Here is a 24730-nt window from a genome sequence, read left to right as displayed (position 1 = left end):
TGCCTCCCAAGTGCTGGGATTAAAGGCGTGTACCACCACCACCCGGCAAAATGTAATGATTTTTAAGAAAAAATTTAAACCTTTCCATAAAGAAAACAACAACTAGAAGATTGTTTTTTGATGAATTCCACCAAACTTTTCAGAAGTGAATTAATCTAATCTTCCATGATGAAGGAAAAAGGGCAGAAACTCATTGTATTTTTAAAATTCTGATACCAAAGCCAGACAGAAGTACAAAACAGAAGCATTTAAGAGAAGAGCCCACCCAGAAAAACCACTTGAAGATCTTGAACAATGACTACATACAGTAAAGTTAGAAGATCTAAAAACTCACTCACTTCATTAACAAATGAAAGGGAAACCATGACTATTGGAGCAAGTACAGGAGAGAAAGTTTAATGACTGTTTACTCTAAAACCCACTTAGCAAACTGAAAACTGAAGGCAATTATTAACCCCAAACCCTCAGCCAACTAGTCTCCATGTCTAAATCTTGGAAACATCTTCCTAAAGCCAATAAAACAAGACAAAGATTCCTGCTATGACCACTTCTACTCAATATAATATGAATGTATTTACATATTATATATGTAGGTATGTAGTTAGGGTTTTAATTGCTGAGACCAAACACCATGTTATAAAGGAAAACATTTAATTTGGTGGCTTACAGCTGAGAGGTTCAGTCCATTATCATCGTGGTGGGACATGGTGGCATGCAGGCAGACGTGGTGCTGGAGAAGGAGCTGAGAGCTTTACATCTTGATCCGCAGGGATCAGGAAGTAGTCTGAGACACTGGGCATGGCTTGAGCATATGAGACCTCAAAGTGCGCTTCCACAGTGATACACTTCCATCAACGAGGCCATGCCTACTCCAACAAGCCCACACACCTAATAGTGCTATTCCCTTTGGGGGCCATTTTCTTTTACACCCCCACAGGGTGTAACACACACACAAGCAAACAAACAAGTAACGTAATTTTAAGTTTCTGAGTAAGAGACCTGGAGGGGTGCAGCTTAGTGAAAGACACTGCACTTAGCGTGCACCAAGCCTGAGTTCAGTCCTCAGCTCCAAAGAGTAAAGGAGCTAATGTAGCTCCCAGAGGATGTACTGGGTTCACTGAGAAAAATGTACATGTAAACAAGCAAGGTGATATGTGTCATGTTCATACACAGCGTTCATGGAAGGAAAGATGTTTCATAAGACCCCAGTTCTCTTAAAATTGATGCATAGATTTGATAAGAAGCCACTTGCAAATACAATTCTAAAATCTATGAGCAAAGAAACTGAAGACAAAAAAAACCATGAAGAGGAAAGGGGTGGGGATGTCGCAGATGTCGAGACAGCTAAGAGCACCCCATGACTTCAGCCCAGGGACCAGAAAACTGAGCCAATAGTGGACAGCCAGAACTCAACCCACACACCACAGCCCTGGGACAGACTGACAGGGACAGCTCTGCCAATCTGTAAAGAGCTAAGGGCCCACGACATGGCTCAGCAGGTAAAGGCACTTGCCGCATAAGCCTGGTAACCTGAGTTTGATTCCCCAAACCCACCTAAATGCAGACGAAGAAAACAGACTCCGCAAAGTTGTCCTCAGCAGTACAAGTTCCCCCATGCCCACATCAGAGATACATAAAATACAGAAATTAAATCAAAACAAGCTCTTAAGAAAGAAAATGACACGGAAGCTGCTCATTATTCCTGTGGATTAAAGAAGATCCTTCATTCATGCCACGCACAAACGGATTCCAGAGAAAGATTTAAATATGAATTGCAAAATATTAAGTTTGAGGGGAAAAAATGCTTAATGACATGTGTGTTTATGTATGTATGTGCATGTGTGTGTGGTATGTGTGTATGTGTGATATGTATATGTATATATGTGTGTGTGCACCTGTAAGCATGTATATGCTCCTAAAGGTCTGGCTATGGGTGGGTGCCCATGTGTGAGCAGGCGTGGGTGGACATGCATGTGGAGGTCAGAGGCCAACACTGGGTGTCCTCTCCACCTTACTTTTCAGGACAGGTCTCTCCCTGGACCGAGAGCTCATCACTTCGGCTCCACTAGCTGAACCAGTGAGTTACGGGGACCCTTACGTGCCTAGCCTCTAATGGCTGAACCATCTCTCCAGCCCTTGCTTGGCCTTTTAAAAGCTGGTTCCGGGACTTGAACTCAGGTCTTCATGCTTGTGTAGCAAGCAGTTTACCGACAGAGTCATCTTCCTAGCCTCTGAGAAAAAGTCTAAGAAAAACAGAAAGCAGCAGTCACGGAGAAAATAACTGGCAAATGTAAGGGCTTTAAAATAAAGACGTGTCTATTCCTCCAAAGATGCTAAAAATAACCTAGAAAGACGAGCTACAAAGCTGGGGAAAGATATTTGCAATTCATATGTGACAAATGATTATTATCCTGAATATATAAAGAACTCCTAAAAACCACTAAGAAAGCAACGAAAAAAGCCTAACAGAAAATGAGGTGGAAGATGTGAGCAGGCATTTCATGGAAGAAGAGGCCGGAATGCCAATCATGACTGGAAAATGTGTTCAACCTCATTAGCACTCAGAGGAATGCAAACGAAGACTATAGAAAATCAGCATTTCATCCAAACCAGCTCCGCCAAGGGAAGGAGGCTGGCGAGGTTTCATCCTGAGGTACAGCCACAAAGTCTTTCACACTAGAAGGGGCAAAGCAAAACTGCTTTGGAAGGCACCCTAGTCCCGTCTGATGAGGCTGAAGGAGCACGCATTTCATCCTCCAGCGAGCCTACTTCTAGGACTGCTCACGCGGGAGTGTCTAAAGACCTGCTTCAAAGAGCGCTCAGGAGCCTCGCTGCGGTTAACAGGAAACCAGAAGCAACAAACAGCCACGGAGAACACAACTGCGACACAGCCACACAGTGGAAAACTATACAACAGAGTACGGCTAATGAACGTCCACACGGGCAAGCCTGAGACCAACAGACTGTGGGTTCCGTCTTATAAAGCTAGACTATGGGTACAATTGGACAATGTGTTCTTTGGGAAATATGTGCACATGGTATAACTGACCTTAAAAGGCCAGACAGACTGGAGGGTGGTGGTGGCGCACGCCTATAATCCCAGTACTCAGGAGGCAGCGGCAGGTGGATCTCAGCGAGTTCGAGGCCAGCCTGGTCTACAGGGTAAATTCCAGGAACACCCAGGGCTACACAGAGAAACCCTTTGTCAAAAAAAAAAAAAAAAAAAAAGAGAACAAAAGGCCAGGCAGTTGGATAGATAGACTGGAGAGACAGCTCAGAAGTGAGGGGCTCACGGCTCTTTTGTGGTTTGTTTTCTATTGTTTTGTTTCTGTGAGGGGCACTGAGGCTAGAGCCCAGGGCTGCCTATGTGCTATGTAAGCACTCTGCCATTGTACCGCCTCGCTAACACATTACTTTTGCAGAGGACCCAGGTTCTGTTCCCAGTGTCCATACCAGCTCTGGGGGACCTCGATGCCCTCTACTGTCCAAGCACGTGATGCACATATAGACATACAGGCAGACACATTTAAAATAAAAAGTTTCACAATTATACAAGAGGGTGGCAGTGGTGTATCTGGGAACTAACTCTGCTACAGCTCTGAGCAGCCAGTGGCTCACTTGTATTTGGTACGATTATGGCTTTAGTCATAAACAGTGCCTCAGTGGCCTTCCCTATTTCCTTTTGGATAAATCAACACTAGCTGGGTAGCGGTGGCGCACGCCTTTAATCCCAGCACTCCGGAGGCAGAGGCAGGCGGATCTCTGAGTTTAAGGCCAGCCTGGTTCTACAGAGGGAGTTCCAGGACAGCCAGGGCTACAGAGAGAAACCCTGTCTTGAAACAACCAAACCAACAACAACACTAAACAAAGTAAAAAGAAGGAGAACAAAGGAAGTCAAGACCTAGCGCCTAGCAGCTGCCTCGCTCTGCTCCAGCAACTGGGACACAGCACCAAGTGATTCACATACACTATCTCGTTTGGACACCATCGCAGCCCTGGGGAGAACTGGTCCACCGCAGAGATGACCTTCTTTCCAGTTTATATGGGGAAAAACAGATGTCTAGAGAGCTTAATTAAGCAACTTGCCCCAGGCCACACAGCCTTATAAAGAAGAGATCCCAGAGGCCAGTCCAGATCTGTGTGACTACATCCTGGTTGTCTCCACACCCCCAGCTACTGAACCCCAGGCTGGTAGACAGTAGATGCCTAATAAGAGGTGAGCATGTGCGTGTCACCTCACTGCTGGGCAGGCAGGCTTCCTCTAAGCCCCTCCAAGCACAGTATCACCCTACCCCCTGTATTCTTTGATTTTTGTCCAGTGACCCGTGAGCCTGGGGATTGGGAGGGCCAGCACTTACCCCGAGGGCTATAGCCAGGAGCGTCCATGAAGGACAGGCCCAACCGCTCATCCTCCTGCAGGGTGCTCTGGTCTGTGAAGCTGCGGTCCACAGCACTCATCATGTGAGTCTTCTCCTGGCGGTAGTTGACGGTGGCCTTAGTCATGGTCACTGGCTTCCTGCAGAAGGGGACAGTTGGAAACAGACACTGGTACCGTGGGTGGGGCCAACAGCACCCAGAGGTGGGAGGGAAGGCCCTGGAATCATGAATCAGCCGCGTTGCAAAAGTATCTCTGGATACAGAGGGGACACAGTCTATACTCTTAACTCGCCAGCCAATAGCAGCCATGATAGCTGGGACCCTGTTTCCTATCCCTTCTGACTTCCAAGGTCTCAAGACAGAGGGCCAGTTCACTCTAGACCTAACTAGGTACAACTGCAGAGCCGCCATCCCACAAACTGGAAGATTAACCCAGACAGCCTCAAGCCCCCGCCTCCTGAAAGAGCCTTGCCTGGGCACTCCCTCCATCCTGCAGGAGGAGAACCAGGCCTTCCGAGGGCAGGCCAGGGCCTGCACCGCCAGCTCAGGGGTCTCCCAGGCAACACCAGCTGTGGCTCCTATCACCCACCTGCCTGGCAGCAAGTAAGTGTAGCAGGGGAAGGAGAGCTCAGCCTGCCCGGGACACGTCAAGAGTGGAGACCTCAGGCTGCAATTCCCAGGCTCTTGGGGAAGATGTGAGGCAGAAGACTGTGGCTGACAGGAAAAGATGCCCTCCTGGAAATAGCCTGGGGCCCATGTTGAGGCTGTGAAGACCCTGACAAGCTGGCTGAGCAAAGAGGCCCAAGAGAGCCCTTCGCTGAATGGATACTGGCCCGGAAGGCAGTCTCCAGTGGTGAACCACAAGGCTCTGTTCCCAGCCAGGGGCTCTCAGCCTCCTTGGAAAAACTACAAAAACAAACCTATCAGATCCACAGGAGACGGAGCATGGGGGCTGATGGGAGACACCTGACTCCACCGGCCTCCGCTTGATCTCAGTGTGAGAGGAGGTGGATGGAATTTAATGTACACACTCAAGAGTTCCCAATTTAGGTTCAAAAATTATCTACACGAAATACTGGGGAGGAAAAGCAGTCATGTCAGCAGTTCCTCGGAGGGAGAGGAGGGAAGCTGGGGGCTGGTGCTGGGAACCAGCAGGATGAGGGATAGGTTCAGGAAGCGTGGGGTCAGGGGAGGCAGCGAACCTCAGTGGAGAGAGGTCACTGAGGTCAGGAAGGTGATGTGAGCTGCAGGGTGGCTTGGAAGGAGAACCGGGCCAGCTGAGTATAGAAGCATTGCTGGAGCAAAAGGGAAAGATAACACGAGGGAGGGGAGGCCGTGGAAAGGGGCTGGCCTTGACACAGCCGGAGAGGGAGTGGAAGAGGGAGAGGGAGAGAAAAAGACAGACAGACAGACAGACAGACAGACAGACAGACAGACAGACAGAATGATGGGAGGGCAGGCTCTGGGGCCTAGGGTGGTTGGAATTACTCACGGGTAGTAGGAGTAGGCATAGCGGTCCCTCCTGGCAGCGTGCAAAGAGAAACAGCGATGTGACCAGGCTTCCCTCCGAGAAGGAAGGGACCATCCTCAGTCTAAAGACTGACCAGACTCGATCACTGTGAGCTCAGGCTAAAAGCCCTTCCCTCAGTGTGCTGCTGAGGGAGGCAAAGAGGCTGAAGGATGCCCAGCTTTTGCAGCCGCACTTACATGTGCAGAAACACAGACACACGAACACAATAAATAGATTCACATATACATACACTCATATGCAGAAATACACATGTATTCAAACACTCAAAGGCACCATCCCCCATCCATGCCTACTCTGGCCTTTGCAGACAGCCCCCACCCTCAGGCTCTCCTCTGCAGTCTCCACAGCCCCTGCACAGGTAGCCTTTACATACACCTCCACCTAGAAGGAGAGTAGCTAGGGTCAAGGAGCGGTAGGGTGGAGAAGCCCCAGCAGGGTAGAGAGGCCCCAGCGGGATGCCTAGACAAACCTAGGGCCCACAATTCCTGGCCTGACTAACCCTGACTAGGAGGCCACCCTCTCACTACACACCCAAAGCTTTTGTGTAAAGCCTGACATTGAAGTAAGACTGCTACTGATTGGTAGAACACTAGTCTAACATGTTCAAGGCTCAGGGCTCAATCTCTAGCCCTGGAAAAATAATCCCGTTTCACAGACGAGAACACTAAGTCACAGGTTGTCACGGTAAAGACCAGAGTCCCCCAGGTCTCAGAATACGTGTCTCGGGATCCTGGCCCAGGAACTCCCTCAATGCTTCCTACCCAGGCTCCATCAGGCCTCGGGAGGGAGCTGAAGCTCCTACTCGGTCCTTTACATTTGCAACACAGGCTGATCTGAAACCTGTCCAGACCCCACAATGCAAAGTGGGGGAGCCCTGGGGAGTGCACTGGCTCCCCAAGGCCAGGACCAGCAAGTACAGAGACAGGCCACAGTGGAAAACTGGTAGCTTTTAAATAAAGGAAGCTACCAGGTGGCAGCTCCAGGGAAGGTAACAGGCTTAGGGGCTTTCGAGATAGCCTGGACAGGTACTGATACATGAGTTAGCGACTGTGTGATGAGGTCGGTCTCCTAGCGACACCCTGACGGCATCATGACCGCCCTGTCCTGGCCAAGGCTCTGTCTGCAGAGCTTGGGGAAAATACCCCACACGGCCAATCCTCTCCCCTCAGGGGAGATTTCTAGGAACTCAAACTCCAGCAGCTCCACCCACAGCCTCCTACACCCACGCTCTACTCGGAGGTCCTCTCAGGTCTCTGCTGGGCACAAGCGCCGAGAGCTGCCACTGGCACTGAGCCTACAGCGATGCCTTCGCATCTGTAGTGAGGTTCAAGCCTGAGTCCGGAGCAAGCCTGACCACGGTACCTAGAGACTCGGGCAGCTCACTTTAATTACAGCTTCTCCATCAGAGAAAAGGGAGTCTGGCCTGCTATTTGTCAGGATCCAAGAAGGAAATGTTCTCGGATAGACCCCAAGTGCCAGAACCTCGCCTGGCACATTCTGGGCACTCAGTAGCTAGCGCCTCTCCTGGCACACAGTCATTCCTCATTAAGTGATCATTAAAAATAGTTCGTCTCAAGATACTGTTCTTTGACTTCGGGAGAGAGTCCAGGATAGGCCTTCCCACACACAATCCCCATCCCACTGGCACACCCTGTCTCTACCGCTGACGGCCCTGGCCAGCTCTTTGTCGCCTCCCTGGATCCTACTTATCTGCTCCTGGCAGCCCAGAGAGCGGGTGCCAACCAGCCGGCATGTGCCCAGACCCTGGCAGCAGCAGGGGCTACAGAAGCCAGAGTCCAGATGGGGAAGGAGGAGGCTGGCTCTGCCTCTGGCTCCTAGGGTGACCTTGGGCAGGTCCGCCGCCTCCTCTAGGGCTCAATTACAGGGTTTGAGCCACCATGTTCTGGAGATGCCTGGTGAAACTAAGACAGTGTATGGCCGCAGGCAGAGGGGTCTCAGGAGTTCCCGCCCTGCCTCCAACTCCGTTTAATTCACTTGGCTCCAGGTGGGGAGCTTTTCGTTTTTGGCACTTTGAGCTTTTGTTTTGTTTTGAAACGGGATCTCAGGGAGCCAAGGCAAGCATTGAACTTAGTATACAACAGAGATGACAAAGACAGCCTTGAACTTCTGACCCTCCTACATCCATCTCTGGAATGTTAGGATCACACGCATGTGTGCCATCACCTCTGGTTTAGACCAGGCCGAGGACCAAAGCTACGGCTCCGTGTATGTGAGGCAAGCACTCTGCAAAGTGAGGAGGATCATCGGCTTCGACAGGCTCTGTCGCTTTGAAACCAATCTAAACACTAGACCAGATGTCCTTCAACACACCCTGGCAGCTCGCTCACTCTGGGGCTCTGAGCTTGCACAATCAGTCATGGCAGAGACCTTGGCTAGAGGGCCAAGTCACAGTCAGGTCGTCTCTGTAGAGCAAAGGAAGGGAGTGCTTGCTTCCAGCATAGCTCCTTGGCACAAGGCAGAATACCCATTCCTGGATAGTGGCTCCTGGTACCAGCCAGACCTGTGCTCCAGCCACAACAGTGCTCTTTGCTGAGTCTCTGACACTCACTTTCCAGCGTGTGTTAATCCACAGGCCCAATGCCCAGGCTGGCAACCCTCCACATACTTCACCACCAGGGGCAAGGGGCTGTTCTCCCAACCCCAGCCATGGCTCCTCTGTGCCCAGCAGGCCTTTCAGGGGTAGGAAGCCCCTGGTGGGTGGGGGGGTACTACTCACCCTTTGCGAATGATGACAATGATGGCTCCCAGGAGGAGGATGAGAACGGCAAGACCGCCTGCACAGATGCCCAGGATGAGCCCCATCTCCTCCGATCTCTGAGACACCTCAAGGGGTCGCTTGCTCTCCTTGCAAGCAGCTGGGAAGAATGAATGAGACAGAGGATCAGAGATCACCCCACCCGACAGGCCAGGATCTGAGCACCGAGGCACGGAACAAGTCACCCAAACATGCACGCGCCAAGGCCCCAGCGCTGCACCTAGGCACCGCCCTGCCTTTCAGTCGGAGATCTGTCTCCTCACCTTGCCTCTCAGCCAATAGCCTGCCTTCCACATCCCAGGTCAGTCTCCCTCAGCCTGCTCTCCTCCTCTTAGTCCCCACATCTTCAGACAGAGAACTGGGGACACCTGGGGCCTTCAGCCCTATCCTCTTGCCCTCCTACCAGGTGATGAAGGGGGAAAGTACCTGTGCTACAGATGAGACATCTCAGGGTGTAACCAACCATATGCCATGTCTAGAAGAGGGGTGGTCCTCACACCACATCCTCCCTGCCTGCCCTGTCTATCCCACCGTAGAAAAAGGAACAGATACAGAACCCAGACAAGGGACCAGCTACCATCACTCTCAAGGCACAAGCAAGATGGCTTTCTCTGCACAGGCTGGTTCCTGTCTCTGTCAGGGACCCTTCTGACACTATGGGGAGCGTGAAGGGTGTGAGAGGCTGCCTGCTGTCCAGTTTGAGAAAAGAAGCCCTTGAAGTGGGCACCAGGTAGCTGAGTCAGGGAGACCTTCCTAGTCGGGGCCTGACTTCCACAGCCCTAGACTCTCATAGCCCTGTCTGCTCCCATAGCCCTGGGGCCCCTGGAGGTGCACAGATGAGAGGCCATGCCTGAGCAGGGCTGAGGACATCCAGCAGACTCACCTTTCCTGGCAATTCGGATGCAGTTCAGCCGGGTTTCCTAGAAATACAGATGAAGAGGCTCAGAGACACAAAAAGCCAAATCCACGCTCTACAGCCCAGGAACCCCTGTTGGGATGGGAAAGGAGGTTAGAGTATAGAGTCTAGGACCAGGTCTCAGGCCCTAGTGGTAGGCCTCCCCAAAGGTCCCCCACCCTCCAGCCCAGTACCCCAGTCTACACCCCTAGGACACAGCCGGCTCCTCACCCCTTTCAGGTGACTCGCTGCCTGGAAGTAGATAAGGTAAGCCTTCCTGGGCTCAAGTGGTGGGTTCCAAAAGCCACGATAGGTCTGGTTGTCACCCACAGTAAAGGGCATGGCCTCAAGCAGGCTGCTGGCAGCCAGCTCAGCCCCGAAGTAGTGCACCAGGCCACGAGCCAGTGCGGTCTCAAAGGTCAGAGGTACCGAGAAGCAGTCCTGACCTCCTGGTTCCCGTCGCAAGCGCCGTGGCCGCTCTTCCTCCACAACCACCTGGTATACACTGGACAGGGAGGAGATGGCACACGTGATCACAGAGAGCCTTCGGGTAGTGAAGGTCGGGGGTCTTAGCTCTGCCTCTTTCTAACCTAGCAAGTTACAGAAGCTCCCAGGACTCAGTTTCCTCCTCTGTAAGATGGGAGTGAACCAGGATGTAGCTAGAAAGGGACACTTAGCAAGTGAGTGTCCATTGTTATTGCTGCCACCAATTGTAGCCTTGCTCAGTGGTACTAAACCCTAAGGCCCACTGGATCTCATCAATGAGCCTTCTTGTGTGACACACAACCTAGAACACGGGAGCACCCGGGCTCTTTCCGGTAAAGGACGACTAGGGTAAGACCACATTTACTACGCTCAGGTGAGAGGCCCTGCGCTGGTACTAAGGGATCTGGGCCTCCTGGAATTAACTGTCCCCAGCAGGAAAGAGACGCTCACAAAGCAAACAAAGATATGCTGGTGCGACCAACCATCTAAGAGCCCTCTCAATCCTCAGGCAACCCTCTGCAAACTGGAGCTTGCTGTGCCCCGCAGGGCCCTCCTGCCCTGACTTGTGTCTCTGCTCCTGACCACTGGAGTTCTGTTTATTTTAGCGCCTCGAGGAAGGGACTTTGGCTGTGGGCTCCTCCAGTCCACTGTGGAACTGAGCCAGAGCAAACATGTGGGGTCTGATATGCTTAACTCCTTCCCGTCAGCCTCCATCACAGCTCAGCTTGGGCCACCGCGCCGGCCAGACTCTGCTCTGGGAAGTAGGAATGCCTCTGCCTTCCCTCCAGTTTCCAGTGCAGGGAATGTGTTCACTGCCTGTCACAAAACCTCTGCAAATGCCAGCCCAGATCCTTCTCAGCACCACCCCCCAAAATAGGAGTCAAGCCTTCCCCAGCTCCAAATGCTCCCCGGAGGTTCACATTAGCCTCAAACTGAAGTGGTGTCTAAAGAGACGGAGTCTCAGGGAGATGAGGATCACCCCGCCCACCATGTCCCGTCTCCATATTCCCGTCTAGCGTGACCAAGTCCTGCCTGACACTGCCACACACAAACCTGGAGGCTTCCTCAAAGAACACAACACCCACAGGGGCCTGAGAGTCTACGGGGGCCAAAGCAGGCAGTGGTAGTAAATATCGGGGAGACCCAGCAAGTGAGGAAGAGAAGGCAAAGGGTCGGGTGAGAAGGTGGAGGACTAGCTGGGGCATGTGGGCAACCCAGCCACCTTCATGGGACAGCTCCCAGTCCCCACCAAAGGGGGATACCCAAATGGCAGGTGGAGAGGCTCTGTACCTTCCAAAAGTCACCCCCACCTTCACTTCTCTAGCCAAACACACCACAAAGGCTACCTGAGATGACCCTGCTCATGCACGCTCCCATCTTTACTCCAGCGCACACACACACACACACACACACACACCAGTTTTGTAGGTTAAGATAGCTTACATAGCTGGCAACTTGACTGAATTGAGAAACACCTAGGAGATTGGAAAAGCACACCTCTGGGCATGTGTGCAAAGATATGTCCAGAGAGGGTCACCTAAGAGTGGAAGACCTGTCATGAATGTGGGGGTACCACCCCATGGACTGAGGGTACAGGTGGAATGACTGAGGGAGCCGGGTAGAACCCAGCTATTCTCTCTCTCTCTCTCTCTCTCTCTCTCTCTCTCTCTCTCTGCCTCCCAGTTGCCCTGAGATCAGTCATCACTCCCACTCCCACCCCATATGTTATCACCATCCTGGTCTTCTAAGTGCATAGGGCCAAGAGACCGTGGACTGAAGCCTCTAAAAGCATGAATCAAATTGAGTCCTTCCTCCCTTCACTGGCTTTGCTAGCGAGTTTAATCACATGCTCTGCTCAGGTTTCCATGAAGTGAAAATGACTTTGTGCACATGAAGTCCTAGGGTATTGTCAGGCTGACCATGAGTCATACCTGCATGAACACCCACACACTCTCAAACACATGCAAGTTCCCACTGACTCCCCACATGTGCGTCTCACCCACCCTCACGTCTCCAAACTCATTACGAAGGCAACCGTGAGAAGACCCCACTCACTCCTCATCTGTACTCTAGCGTGCACACACACATGCACACACAGACACACACGCACATGCGCACGTGCGCATGCACACACACACACACACACACACACACACAGAGAGCAGAGACAGCCGAGGCAACATCAACAATCCCTGAGTCCTCTGTGGGGAGCAGAAAAGCTGTGTGGGGATGGCCTTAACTGGCTGGTTCCCTAGTCTTCTATAGAGATAGCCATCCCTGTGTGTGCAGGAACAGAACTAGCTAGAAAATACAAGGCCCCAAGAGTTTTACTTCTCCTGAGTGCCTAATGAACCACCCTGGGGAGGCCTTGTTCCTTCTCCAAACTGGACACTGTCCAGGAGACCCATGACAGTTACCAGCAGAGACCTGTGGTCTTGGCTGGAAATGAGTGGCTTCAAGCTTGCCACTGCCCAGAATCATGGTGCACCCTCCTCAACTCGGAGCCCAGGCAGGAAGTAGGGTCACCAGAGAGTTGGCCAGATCAGAGGAGAGGGCTGTCGCCCACCCTCTCTCCACAGGCTTTCCCACCTGATGGGTGCTCCGCGGCCCTGGGCCGGCCTCAGCAGCACTGTGATGGTGTTCTCAGACTCGCCCAGGGGTGACGGCATGTCAGCATAATCAAAGCTGGGAGCTGAGAAGAGACAGGAACACAAGCGTGGCATCTGGCCACTGGCCAGGGAGGCCAGACCTCTAACCCCCTTACCATCATGCTCCCCTGATCTAAGCTTCCATGCCTCCCCATCTTAGGTGCTGACCTCTGACCTCAACCTTCTGATTCCACCCACCATAGTTTCCTGACCCCTCTGATTTAGTCCCCGACTTCTGACTTGAAGCCTTTAAATGGTTCCTTTATCTCAGGAGGTTCCTCTGTGCCCACACCAGGCTGCTCCACCCTTCAAAATCCTTGGAACCTGGGACCCTAGGCCCCCTCCCAAGGAAGCTCACCTGAGATGTTGGTGGTAATCTCCGTGAGAGCCGCCTGGCCAAAGCCCTTGCTGGTACGGGCACGCACAGAGAACAGGTAGGTGGTGCCAGGGTGCAGGTTGGAGAAGACTTGGTAAGTCTCATTGCGGAGTTTGGAGATGGTGCGCCGCGGGCCAGGCACATTCACAGCTGGGTCCGAGGACTCAATGCTTTGGTAGCTGATCTGGGGGCAGAAGGAGCAGGTAGGTGGAACAGGACATGGATGGGCGTCGCTATCCCGGGAATACCACCCACCAACCTTTATGTTCCATAGAAACTAGAGGTGCTCTGGGCTGCCTCCCACCTTACTCAGAACTCACAGAGCACAGACTCTGACCATCATGGAAGTATCTTGAAGGCCCACCTCCCTCTCTGTCACAGCACAGGAAGGAACTTTGACCTCCCATCTGGGCCCCTGTTCACCTCATACTGAGTGATGAGGCCATTGGGCTCCTGGGGCTCCTCCCACTTGAGAAAGATCATGTCCTCCAGGGGAGTGAAGGTTAGGGACTCAGCTGCAATCCCACCAGGCACTGCGAGGGAAGGGCTGAGGAGAAGAAAGTGGGCTTTGGCTCCAAACACCAGAGTTCATGCATCAGCCTCGCCTCTTCCTAGCTGTTCTGCTTGGGCTAGTCAGTCTCCCTGAGCCTCAGCTTCTGCATCTATGAAATGGACATGACACAGCCCCTCTCTCACCGGAAGTAAATAATGTGAAGTATGCAAAGTTCAAAGTTCACGTGACCCAATCCATAGGGGCCTATGTATTCCTTCCACTTTCAGGGCCAAGCAGGTTCCATTCAGGCTCAGGAGATACAGTTATTTACCAGAGAAAGGAAATCAGTTGCCATAGGGGGTCTGGATCACAGGTGGAGAGGTTTCCCTGTCTAAAAAGATCTTAATTACATAAACAGTCTCAATGAGATTGGAGATTAACAAACTGATAACTACATCACATACACGTGCTATAAAAATCCCCACATGGGCATTGTGAGATATGATCTGTTTGCTTGGGCTGTGTTGTACAACCTAAACAAGCATGGCAAGGCACAGCTTCTGACTTGGAAAACACTTTGATAAACGTTTCTGAGGAAGTGGAGGTCATCGGGAGGGACAGTGGAAGGAAGGGTAAGAACCAGTGAGAGCTGGGCTGAAGAGCCAGTTTGGGTGAAACATGAGGTCCTGAGTCTGGATCCCCAATATGCACGCAAATGCCAGGTCTCTGGTGTGCATTCGTGACCCAGCACTGGGGGTGTGCATCGTGATCCAGCACTGGAGGTGTGCACCGTGACCCGGCATGGGTGTGCACCGTGACCCAGCATGGGTGTGTGCACTGTAACCCAGCACTGGGGGTGTGCATCGTGATCCAGCACTGGAGGTGTGCACCGTGACCCGGCATGGGTGTGTATACCGTGACCCAGCACCGGGAGTGTGCACCGTGACCCAGCACTGGGGGTGTGCATTGTAACCAGCACTGGGGGTGTGCACCGTGATCCAGCACTGGAGGTGTGCACCGTGACCCAGCATGGGTGTGTGCATCGTGACCTAGCACTGGGGGTGTGCATTGTAACCAGCACTGGGGGCTACGGGGAAGAGACAGGTGGGTTTCTTGGGACTCGCTGGCCAGCCAGCCGAGCAGAAACAAGGAGATCCAGGCTCAGTGAGGCCTTGTCTCAAAAAATAAGATAGAAAGCAATAAAGAAAAACATCAACCTCTGGTCTACACGCCTACACACACACACACACACACACACACACACACATACACGCCTACACACATACACAAATAATAATAATACAATGAAAGCTAAGCATTCAGTTAAAACAAAAATTTCCCAAGATCATTCTTTACCTATCCAAACAGAAAATAAAAAAGTATAATCAACAATTCCAAGAGTCAGTAAGATGACAGAACCACCAAGTCTCATTCACTGCTAGTGGAGTAGAAATTGGCACAATCACGACCAATGAGAAACTGTCTGGCTAAATCTACTAAAGATGAACACACGCCCTTGCAACCTAGTCATTCTCTCCTCCACACACCCACACGACACATGAATATCTACCAAAAATAATCTACACAGACTTTCTTCAAAGCATTGTTCAAAGTAACCAAATCGGAATCCGCCCAGATACTCACGACAGTTAACAGGCAGTAAATATGGCGGACTCATTTCTAGAATGAACCACACAGGGGTGAGAACGCATTCACTAGGACCATGCCTGCCACGATCCGGTCTCCAGAGAGCACAAACTTCGCAGAAACAAGCGGGCACAAAGCAAGCATCTACGTCATGATTCTGCTTACACATAGCCCAGAACCAAGCAAAAATTAATACACAGTGTTATTGGGAGAGGTAACGGCTACCCTTGGGAAGAGGTGAACACAGGAGCATTAGTGGCCTCCTGGGGTGCTGGGATGTGATCTCTTCATTTGGGAGTGAGTTCGCTGAAGTGTCCAGTCAATGGGAATTTATTGGACTGACCACTTAGGATAAGCACCCTGGACAGAATGAGGTGGCCTGACCATAATCCTGGGGACCAAATGACATGCAGAGATCATGAGAATGGAGAAGTGTGGTGTTTAGCTACAGACTGTGCAAAGCCTCGGGCAGTCCCAGCCATTGCTTGCTCCTACCCTGAGAAATCTTCAGTGTGGCCTATGCACATGCTTGAGGTGAGTGGTGCCGCGGAAAACCAACGAGGTGAGATGAATTTTATATGGGCTACACACACACACACACACACACACACACACACACACACACACATTCTAAATGCTTAGAAATTAAGCAAAGTGGCCATGCAGTGGTGTGCACACCTTTAACCCCAGCACTCAGGAGGCAGAGGCAGGTGGATCTCTGAGTCGAGACCATCCTGATCTACAGTGTGAGTTCCAGGACAGCCAGAGCTACAGTGAGAAACCCTGCCTTGGGGAGAAAAAAGAAAGGAAGAAAGAATGGAAGAAAAAGGAAGGAAGGAAGGAGGGAGGGAGGGAGGGAGGGAGGGAGGGAGGGAGGGAGGAAAAATTAAGCTAAGCAATTCTAAATAACTTTTGAGTTAAAGAGGAAATTATTACAGCAATTAAAAAATATTTTAAACTGAATGGTAATGAAAACAACATAGTAAGACTTACGGGTGAGCTCAGGGCTGCACAACACCTGCCTATCGTGCGCAAGTCTGAGGTGAAGCCCCAGCACTGGACGACAACAAACACTAAGGGATGCAGCGAGAGTCTAGCATAAAGAAAAGCGCATGGTTTGATGCATGCATTAGAAATTAGCATGGTGGCACATAGCCAAAACGCCAGCCCTGAGGAGGCTGAGGCATGGGAATTACAAGTTGAGGTCAGGCTCTGCTACACAGCAAGACCATATCAGAAAAGGGGAGAAGGGGTGGAGTAAGACTCAAAAAGCTAAAACTGGGACGGGAGAGACAGCTCGGGTGGTCAACAGCTTGCTATGCAAACAGGAGGACCTAAGCTTGGATCCTCAGTGGCCATGTAAAAGCCAGGCATAGGAGCGCACATGTGTAAGCCCAGTGTTCGGGAAAGGGTGGGGACAGAGACTCATGGAAACCTGGAGCCTGCTGACCTGCCAATCTGCCTGCTGGTGAGGTCCTGGTTCAGTGAGAGGCCATCTCAGAGAACAAGGTGGAAAGTGACCGAATGCACCCAAATCTATGTCACCAGTGAAAACTGTTATTAAAAACCTTGCCATGAGGAACATTCCTGATCCGAATTCACCACTGAATTCTTGTAAGTCCTTAAGGAAGAAATTACACTAACCTAACAACCCACAGTCTCCCCAAGAATGAGGAACGGCCACCACTGCCTTGCTGGAGTTCCCTACATGAGTCTGAGCAGAGGCCCCGCGTATGGGAGGCGTTCTGGGCTCCGGGAATCCTGCCTGCACACTTACCATCTTCGTCTGTCTGGAAGGTGACCTCCTTGCCCTCCTTGCGCCCCTCAGGGTTCGTGAGGATCAAACGCACGTGGATGTTCCTGAATGGCAGCAGATTCTTGATGGTGTAGCGGCTGACACCCCGCTCCATCTTCACGCACTCCCGGACGGTCTGGTTGTGGCTGCCACCCAGCTTGTAGTGATAGCAGAGGGACACAGCATAGGTGTGGCAACGCGTCACGTTGTAGCCCAGGGGCTCCCACTGCAGGGTCAGCTGGCGAGCCTGGATCTCGGCAAAAGCCAGGCCTTTCGGGGCCCTCGTGGGCTCTGGAGACACAGAAAGCAGGGGGAAGGTTGGGGAGATGGGAAGAGAAAAAGAAGGGGTGGAAGAAGAGGACCAATCAACGGCCAGAAACCTCCTCTGCCTCTTGGAACTCTGAGCACCCTCGGAACTGAACAGGCTCTATAGAGCATCCTAGTCTACCACCTGCAGCCAGTGATCACTGCCTGAGTGAGTCCGCCTCTCTCAGCCTGAGTTTCCTGAACTGCAAAAGGAAAAGACCTGGATTTGGATCCCCAGCACCTACACAGAGGCAAGGCTCCCTCCGAGGATTGCTAGGCTACACTGAGACTGGTAAGGTAAAACCCATGACACAGGCATGACAAAGGCCAACACACCATAACCCATTAGAAGCATTAGCTACCGGGCCGGTGAGATGGCTCAATGGATAGAGACACTTGGCTGAGCCCAATGACCTGGATTTAATTTCTGAGACCCATGTGATAGAAGAAAAGAACCCCCTGGCGTTGTCTTTCACCTCCATGTCCACAGTGTGGTCTGTGCGTGCACACACTATAAATAAAAAGTAAATGTAAAACAAGAACCATTAGCTCTTGCCAGCGTAGCGGCACATGCCTATAATCTCGGCACTCAGGAGGTCAGTCTGGGCTCCATAGTGAGATCCTGTCTCAAAATAGAACGCTGTGCTATGTAATTAGCAGAATTTACCCCCTAGTTCAAGAACATTCTGAATAACACCTGGCCACTCAGAATCAACCTGTTGCTATATTTTCTTCATTTGCTAATTCTAAACTTAATGCAGAAACATTTATATCAATATATATAAAATTACATAGTATTTACAAACCAGGATGATGGGCGCTAGGACAGCTAAACAACACTAGGACAGAGAATGTTCGGAAAGCAGAAACAGAAATCCATGTCGTTATGGCTGAGGTAGGGCTCTACCGCTAAGGCGCAAATTCAATGGTGAGTTCCCTGACTGCCAAAAACACAAGCAAAACGCAATCTGTTGTGCAATGATAACACTGGCAGTTAAATTTTTTGGAAGTGTCCAACATCTTTCTGAAGGCTTCAGAAAGTTTTATCTCATTTAATCTTGGTTGAAACCCAGCGAGACAGGGGCTGTCATTAACCTTGTCGTACAAATGAGAAAGCAGAGAAACAGAGGTTAGGTGAGGAGTCCAAACTCACACAACCAAAGGTGAAGCTAGAATATAAACCCAATCAGGCCGGCACCAGAACGCATGCTCTTTGCTGCTGCTGCCCTGGTCCCCAGGAGGAATTCACAAACAATAGTCACACTCATGACTTGGAGAGACACTGCTGCTCCAACAGTAGGGAGAGGCTGGCCTTGCTACAGTCTTTTAACGACTCCATTAGCCTAAAACATGTCCCCATTTTGTAAACAGAAATACTGGAGCCTGGAGAGATAGCTCAATGCTAAAAATGTTTGCTTTGCCAGAGTGAGGAACCTGAGTTCAATCCCAGAGTCCACATAAAAATGGCTGTGGCAATATGGGTTTGTAATCCCAGCACCTAGGAGGCAGAAGCAGACAGGTCCCTGGGACTCAATGGTCAGCCAGCTGAGCTTATCAGGCAAGCTCTAGGCCAGTGCAGAGGGCCTAATGACCTGAGTATGGTCCCTGGGACACAAGCCTCCACACATGTCTTATGGTACACACATACACACACACACACACACACACACACACGCACGCACGCACGCACGCACGCACGCACGCACACCCTCCAGAGAGAGGGTTCAGCCCACATCTCCATGTCTGCCTTAACAAGTCTATGATCTTAAGCCTCCAAGAGGGAGTCAAGACACTTCCAAGAGTTCTTGATGATGTGGAATGCCCCTCTGTATGCTGTGAATGTTTTTTGGGTTTTTTTTTTTTTTTTTTTTTTTTTTTTTTTTTTTGGTTTTTCGAGACAGGGTTTCTCTGTGGCTTTGGTGCCTGTCCTGGAACTAGCTCTTGTAGACCAGGCTGGCCTCGAACTCACAGAGATCCGCCTGCCTCTGCCTCCCGAGTGCTGGGATTAAAGGCATGCGCCACCACCGCCCAGCTTCTGTGAATGTTTTATAATCATTGGTTAATAAAGAAGTTGCTTTGGCCTACGGCAGAGCAGAATATAGCAAGGTGGGAAAACTAAACTAAATGCAGGGAGAAAGAAGGCAAAGTCAGGCAGATGCCATGTAAGTGCCAAAGAAGAAAGACGCCAAAACCTTTCCAGTAAGCCACAGCCTCGTGGCAATACACAGATTAATAGAAATGGGTTAAGATGTAAGAGCTAGCTAGAAATTTGCCTGAGCCATTGGTCAAACACTGTTGTAATTAATATAGTTTTGTGTGATTATTCGGGTCTGGGTGGCCAGGGAATGAAAAAGCAGTCTCTTCTTACACCTTTATCCCTCACACACAATCCTGGGACATGGATTCCATGCCTCAAAGGTCCTGGGAGTGCCTTCCTACAACAGGCCCCATCCTCTTTGTTGGGGGCTGAGAAAGCACGGCTACTTAGCCCCGTAATGGGATTAAGAAGAACCCTGTGGTCATCGTCCGTGAAAAATTTACTCAGCAGCCCCTTATAATTATTACCTGGAAACATCAGTTCTCACTCTCCAACACAGGACTGTAGGAGTGACAATGTAGGAATGACCTAGCACTGAGCGCAGCAAGTTCCTGTCCCCACCCAGCTTTCGGTTCCTTCCTAGCCTGGGCAAGAGGCAAGTCTTCCTGTATGGAGACCTCAGAAAGAGATTTCTGATTTCATACTAACAAGGTCTATCTCTTGACCACAGCAAAACACACCCAAGTCCCATCCCACATGGGCATCAGACTAGGCCGCTTCTACTCACTGCCACCCAAGATAGGATGCCTGCTGCTGGCCCAGCTGCCATACATGGAACTTCTCACCGTTCTGGCCCACAGAGAAGCCCACAGGTGTTCCTGCGGGTTTGATTTGACCCACCATGCTTGTGGGGGGGGGGGGCAGGACACTGTGTGTGCTCACCTGCCACCTTACTCAGAAGTCTAATTCGGTCTCTGTCCCCTTGCTTTGGCCTGTCCCGTGTGCACTGAGCCAGCGTGGCTACAGTAGCCACTTTCTCTTCTCTATAGAGAGTGTCTCAGACCAGCTCTGCCGGCACACCGCCCTGTGCCTGGAGCCCATCTTCCTTCCTATCTTTCAGACACTTGCTTTCTTGCCCTCCTTCAAGATTTGGACAAGGGCAGGGCCAGTTTACTGTATTCTGGCTAGATGGAAGCTTCAGATTCAGTGAACAAGACTGCAGGGGTCCCATCGCCAACAGCAGCAGAAGCCAGGCTCCTCATGAGCATTCTTCCCACGGAGGACTCCAGGCTCAGGATTTCCAGACCCTCCCAGTCTCTAAGAGCTAGAAATTCAGATTTTTTTATATGAAATCTCCAGGTTTCTAAGCACTAGCAACCCACTCAGGCTACTCAAAAGCACCTCTTAGAACTCAAGACGGAGCCTCGGCCACGGAGGGTAAACACCAGTGTGGGTGGGTATATCCCACTCCACCTTCACAGGCTGAGGGGCCCTGAATGGAAGGCTCGCTTCCCTCTTCTCTTCTGTCCCGGACACATCCGGGACTCAAACACCGTGTTGACTAAGATTGACATGCTGGTTGAAAGGTGCGAACCCAGAGTCTCTCTGCTTCCAAAAGCTATCTGCTTCCAAGGCGTTCCTTCAGCCGCCAACGCACAATGGCAAGATAGAGTTCAGGGACCAGGAAACCCTATCCAGGTGAACCCCACAAGCCACTCAGAGACAAGAGGACAGTGGGCATGGAAAAAAAGCCAGAGAGCACATGTAACATTATTAAATTAACCCAGAATGACTTGATTTTAATAATGCCAACGAAATGCCTCTGCCTCATGGAAGGAGTTTTAGGATGGGGTCAAGTACATCCAAGTTCACATCCTGCATCCACTCTTTGCTAGTTCTGCAACTCCAGGAAAGTTGCTGAATCCTTCCGAATGACTGATGTCCGACGGAGGAAACAATGCCTACTTGAAAACTGTGAATTATGCCAGCATTGGGCGGGTAGGGGTCAGATGGATGCGAAGTTCAACTACTGAGCTAGTTCAAGGCCAGCCTGAGGTAGAGGAGGGAGACGAGACAAACAAGCAACAACAAAACCACCTCCTTTAAAGACCAAATATAAGCCGGGCACTTGCCTGTGATCCCGGTACTTAGGGGGCAGAAGCGAGAGGATCGGGACTTCAAGGTTATCCTCAGCTGTAGGAGACCATGCCTCAAAACAACAGAAAAGGGAAGCATCACAGGGGACGTGGCAAACCAGAGTACCCAGCCAGTAGGAATCAATAAAGAAACGTGTGCACCAAAGTGAGACTTCTGTAACATGAATTAGTGCAAGCATGCCGCAGAGCAATAACATATCAGAGCCCTTCCTCTAGTCACTCCTGATCGTGTGCGCTAAAGAATACGACTCAAGAGAATAAAAAGAACTGCAAGCATTTAATTTTTTTTGATGTAGCATTATAATAATAAGAATGTAGAAACAAACAGCCCATAAATCCGGGGTAGACGTTGGCAGGCAATACCGTAATTATAAACATGGACCCGCATCGAGCAAATGAAGCAGAATCCTGAGCGGCAGCCCCAGCCAATGACAAGGATGTGAAAATGTACACTGAAGACATGGGCAGAGACCGGAACAAGACGGAAAAATTAAGGCAGCTGTTGAGCTAGGATGGAGTGATTCAGAGGGGTTGGGGGTTCTGTTTCTTGGGTATTTTTTTTTAAGGCCTTTTACTGGTGCAATATTGTTGTTTTTACAGTAATAATAGAGTGGAGGGAATTGTGGGCCTAGAGAGCCCCACAACACAGCTGCCCAAGAGCAAAACAACCCCAGGCCAGGCTCTAGGGCGGTGATATCAACAAAGAGGAGCCTGTGATTAGGAGGGGCAGGAGGTTTTTGTTTGGAGTCTACCCACCTGGCCCCTGGCCCATCCCCACCCCAGCAAGCCTCTAGAAAAATGTTTATCTGTGGCTGGCACTAGCGGGCACTCCGCCTGAGGCAGGGGCCTTGACAGCTGCGGCTGCTATCAGTACCCATTAGAAATCAAGACCTGTCAGCTGAGGTGGTTAGCCACATGACAGGTTCAGGACCACCTGGGATGACCAGTCTCTGGGCCTGCCTGTGGCTGAGGTGGGAAGGACCACCTTAACCTGGAAGGACTACCTTAACTATCCCGTGAGCTGGATCCCAGACTGAAGAAAAGAAAAGCAGGGAACCAGCATTCGGGATTCTGTTCTCCCTGACTGTGCCTGCAACGTGACCAGCTGCTTCGAGTTCCTGTGGTCTTCACGTCCTTACCATGGTGGACTGTACCCTCAGACTGTGAGCCAAAGTAAACCCAGCTCCAAATTGTTCATCTCGGGCGCTCTATCAGCAACAGGAACGTAACTGAGTAACCAGCTCCACCTCTGGCTCTGCTGTGATTCAGTGCAGATTTGGTCAAGCGGCTGAATCTCTAAGCCTTAGTTTATTTACCTCTAAAATGGGAATGATCCTAAGTTATAACTGTTAGAGCTGGACAGTGGTGCTGCACAGCCTTTAATCCCAAGCACTCGGGAAGCAGAGACAGGCGGATCTCTGTGATTTTGAGGTCAGCCTGGTCTACAGAGAGAGTTCCAAAATAGGCTTCAAAGCTACAAAGAAACCCCGCGGCCTTGAAAAAACAAAATGAAAAAAGAAAAAAGTTATGAGGAATTGTGTCAGGCAATAGCACCTAGCCATAAAGAATGGCTTAACCGCAGCCTGACTGTTCAGGTCCACCTGCAGAAACTACATGCACAGGTTTCAAAAACAACCTACTCTGCCCAGTCAAACCACAAAAAATAGTTGTAACTTCCTGGTAGCGCTCTCTCTCTCTCTCTCTCTCTCTCTCTCTCTCTCTCTCTCTCTCTCTCTCTCTCTCTCTCTCTCTCTCTGTTTGTGTGTGTGTGTGTACACAAACCTGCATCTTCTGCCTCCACACACCCCCACACCACACACTTTTTTTGTTTTTTTGAGACAGGATTTCTCTGTGTAGCCCTGGCTGTCCTGGAACTCGCTCTGTAGACCAGACAACCCTCGAATTTACAGAGATTCACCTGCCTCTGCCTCCGGAGTGCTGGGATTAAAGGCGTGTATGCCACCACCGCCTGGCTATGAAGTTGTCTTTTTATGGAGTTGGCAGCGTGCACTTTATTGACTGAGCCATTTCCTCAGCCCCACAACCTGGGTTCTTGACCCACTGTCTGATTATAGGCAAGTCCCTGCCCCATCCGGGTTTCAGTGTCCCCATCTGCACACTCGGGAGAGTGCAGGAGAGGTTTTATATGTGCCTCAAGCTCTGATTTATTCTAAGTGGTAAATCAAAAATGCCTTTGAAACACGAAGAACACCATAACGATGACAGCTGTCACTTACGGAGTTGCCAGTCACTGTACTTCACACACATGCTACGCGCGCCCTGCAATCACCCAGATTAACCCAAACTGCGACAGGACCCCAAGGATCAGCTTCACATGTCCAGCTCCTCATTTCCATTCGCCCAGAACCTAAAGAGGGCTTTCAATCTCGCCACTATTGGACTCGATAATTACTTGTCATTGGGCACTGCCCGTGCACTGCGAGGCGTTTAGCTGGCCTCTAGCTCTTAACGCCAGTAGCACCCAGCAGCAGCCATTATGACAGCAATAGGTCTCCAGACACCAGCAAATGTCCCCGGGGAGAGAAAATCCGCCTGTTGAGAACACTAACATGAGAGATGTGACCCTGCCACGTGGCTTTAAATGCCACCAACACCATCTCTGTAAGGACAACTTTCAGATCCATGCCAGCAGCCAGCATCCGTCCCTCCATGTCTTGCTCATACATCCAGCTGCCTGGTGGAGATCGCCACTGGCACATTTAACGGCATCTCAAAGTCACTGTGTCCGACTCTCAGCTCCTGATCGATGGCACCCCCCAGGTGCCATCAGCACACACACACACACACACACACCGCCCCGCCCCCGCCAACTCCGCTATGGTGCAGTAAGTGACAGCTCCATCCGTCCAGCTGCTCAAGCAAAACACCTTGGAGCATCCTGGGGTCTATCTCTTCCTTCCCCATCCCACAGCAGATCTATCAGCAGATGCTACTGACTTCAGAACCAAAGGGGCCGAGCAACTTTTCATCAGTGCCATCATCGTCACTTCCCCTCGGCTTCCGGCTACCATCTCCGGCTGCAATGGCTGCGAGAGCCTCCCCATGGAGCCCCTTCAGGAACCTTTGCCCTCTGTCATAGTCGGGCTCTCTGTTGCTGTGATAAACACCAAGACCAAAAGCGGCTGGGGAAGAAAACGTTTATTTAGCTTACTCTTCCACATCGCCGTCCATCACCCAGGGAAGCC

The 24730-nt window shown here is 51.0% G+C and overlaps 1 protein-coding gene across 1 annotated transcript in view; it reads right to left on the bottom strand.

Moving 5' to 3' along the window:
* Window positions 1–24730, bottom strand: part of Ptpru (protein tyrosine phosphatase receptor type U) — a 73944-nt gene that overhangs the window by 25454 nt on the left and 23760 nt on the right. Inside the window, 8 exon segments of the mRNA XM_050151015.1 lie at window positions 4359–4516; window positions 8646–8784; window positions 9568–9604; window positions 9811–10084; window positions 12655–12757; window positions 13072–13273; window positions 13513–13622; window positions 17007–17315. Coding sequence (XP_050006972.1) covers window positions 4359–4516; window positions 8646–8784; window positions 9568–9604; window positions 9811–10084; window positions 12655–12757; window positions 13072–13273; window positions 13513–13622; window positions 17007–17315 — 1332 coding nt within the window.

The sequence above is a fragment of the Alexandromys fortis genome, unplaced genomic scaffold (genome assembly GCF_014885135.2).
Source record: "Alexandromys fortis isolate MF-2015 unplaced genomic scaffold, M_Fortis_MF-2015_v1.1 scaffold_26, whole genome shotgun sequence".
NCBI classification, from domain to species: Eukaryota; Metazoa; Chordata; class Mammalia; order Rodentia; family Cricetidae; genus Alexandromys; species Alexandromys fortis.
The sequence above is the reverse complement of the archived record's forward strand: the minus strand, read 5'-3'. Positions and strand labels throughout refer to the sequence as shown.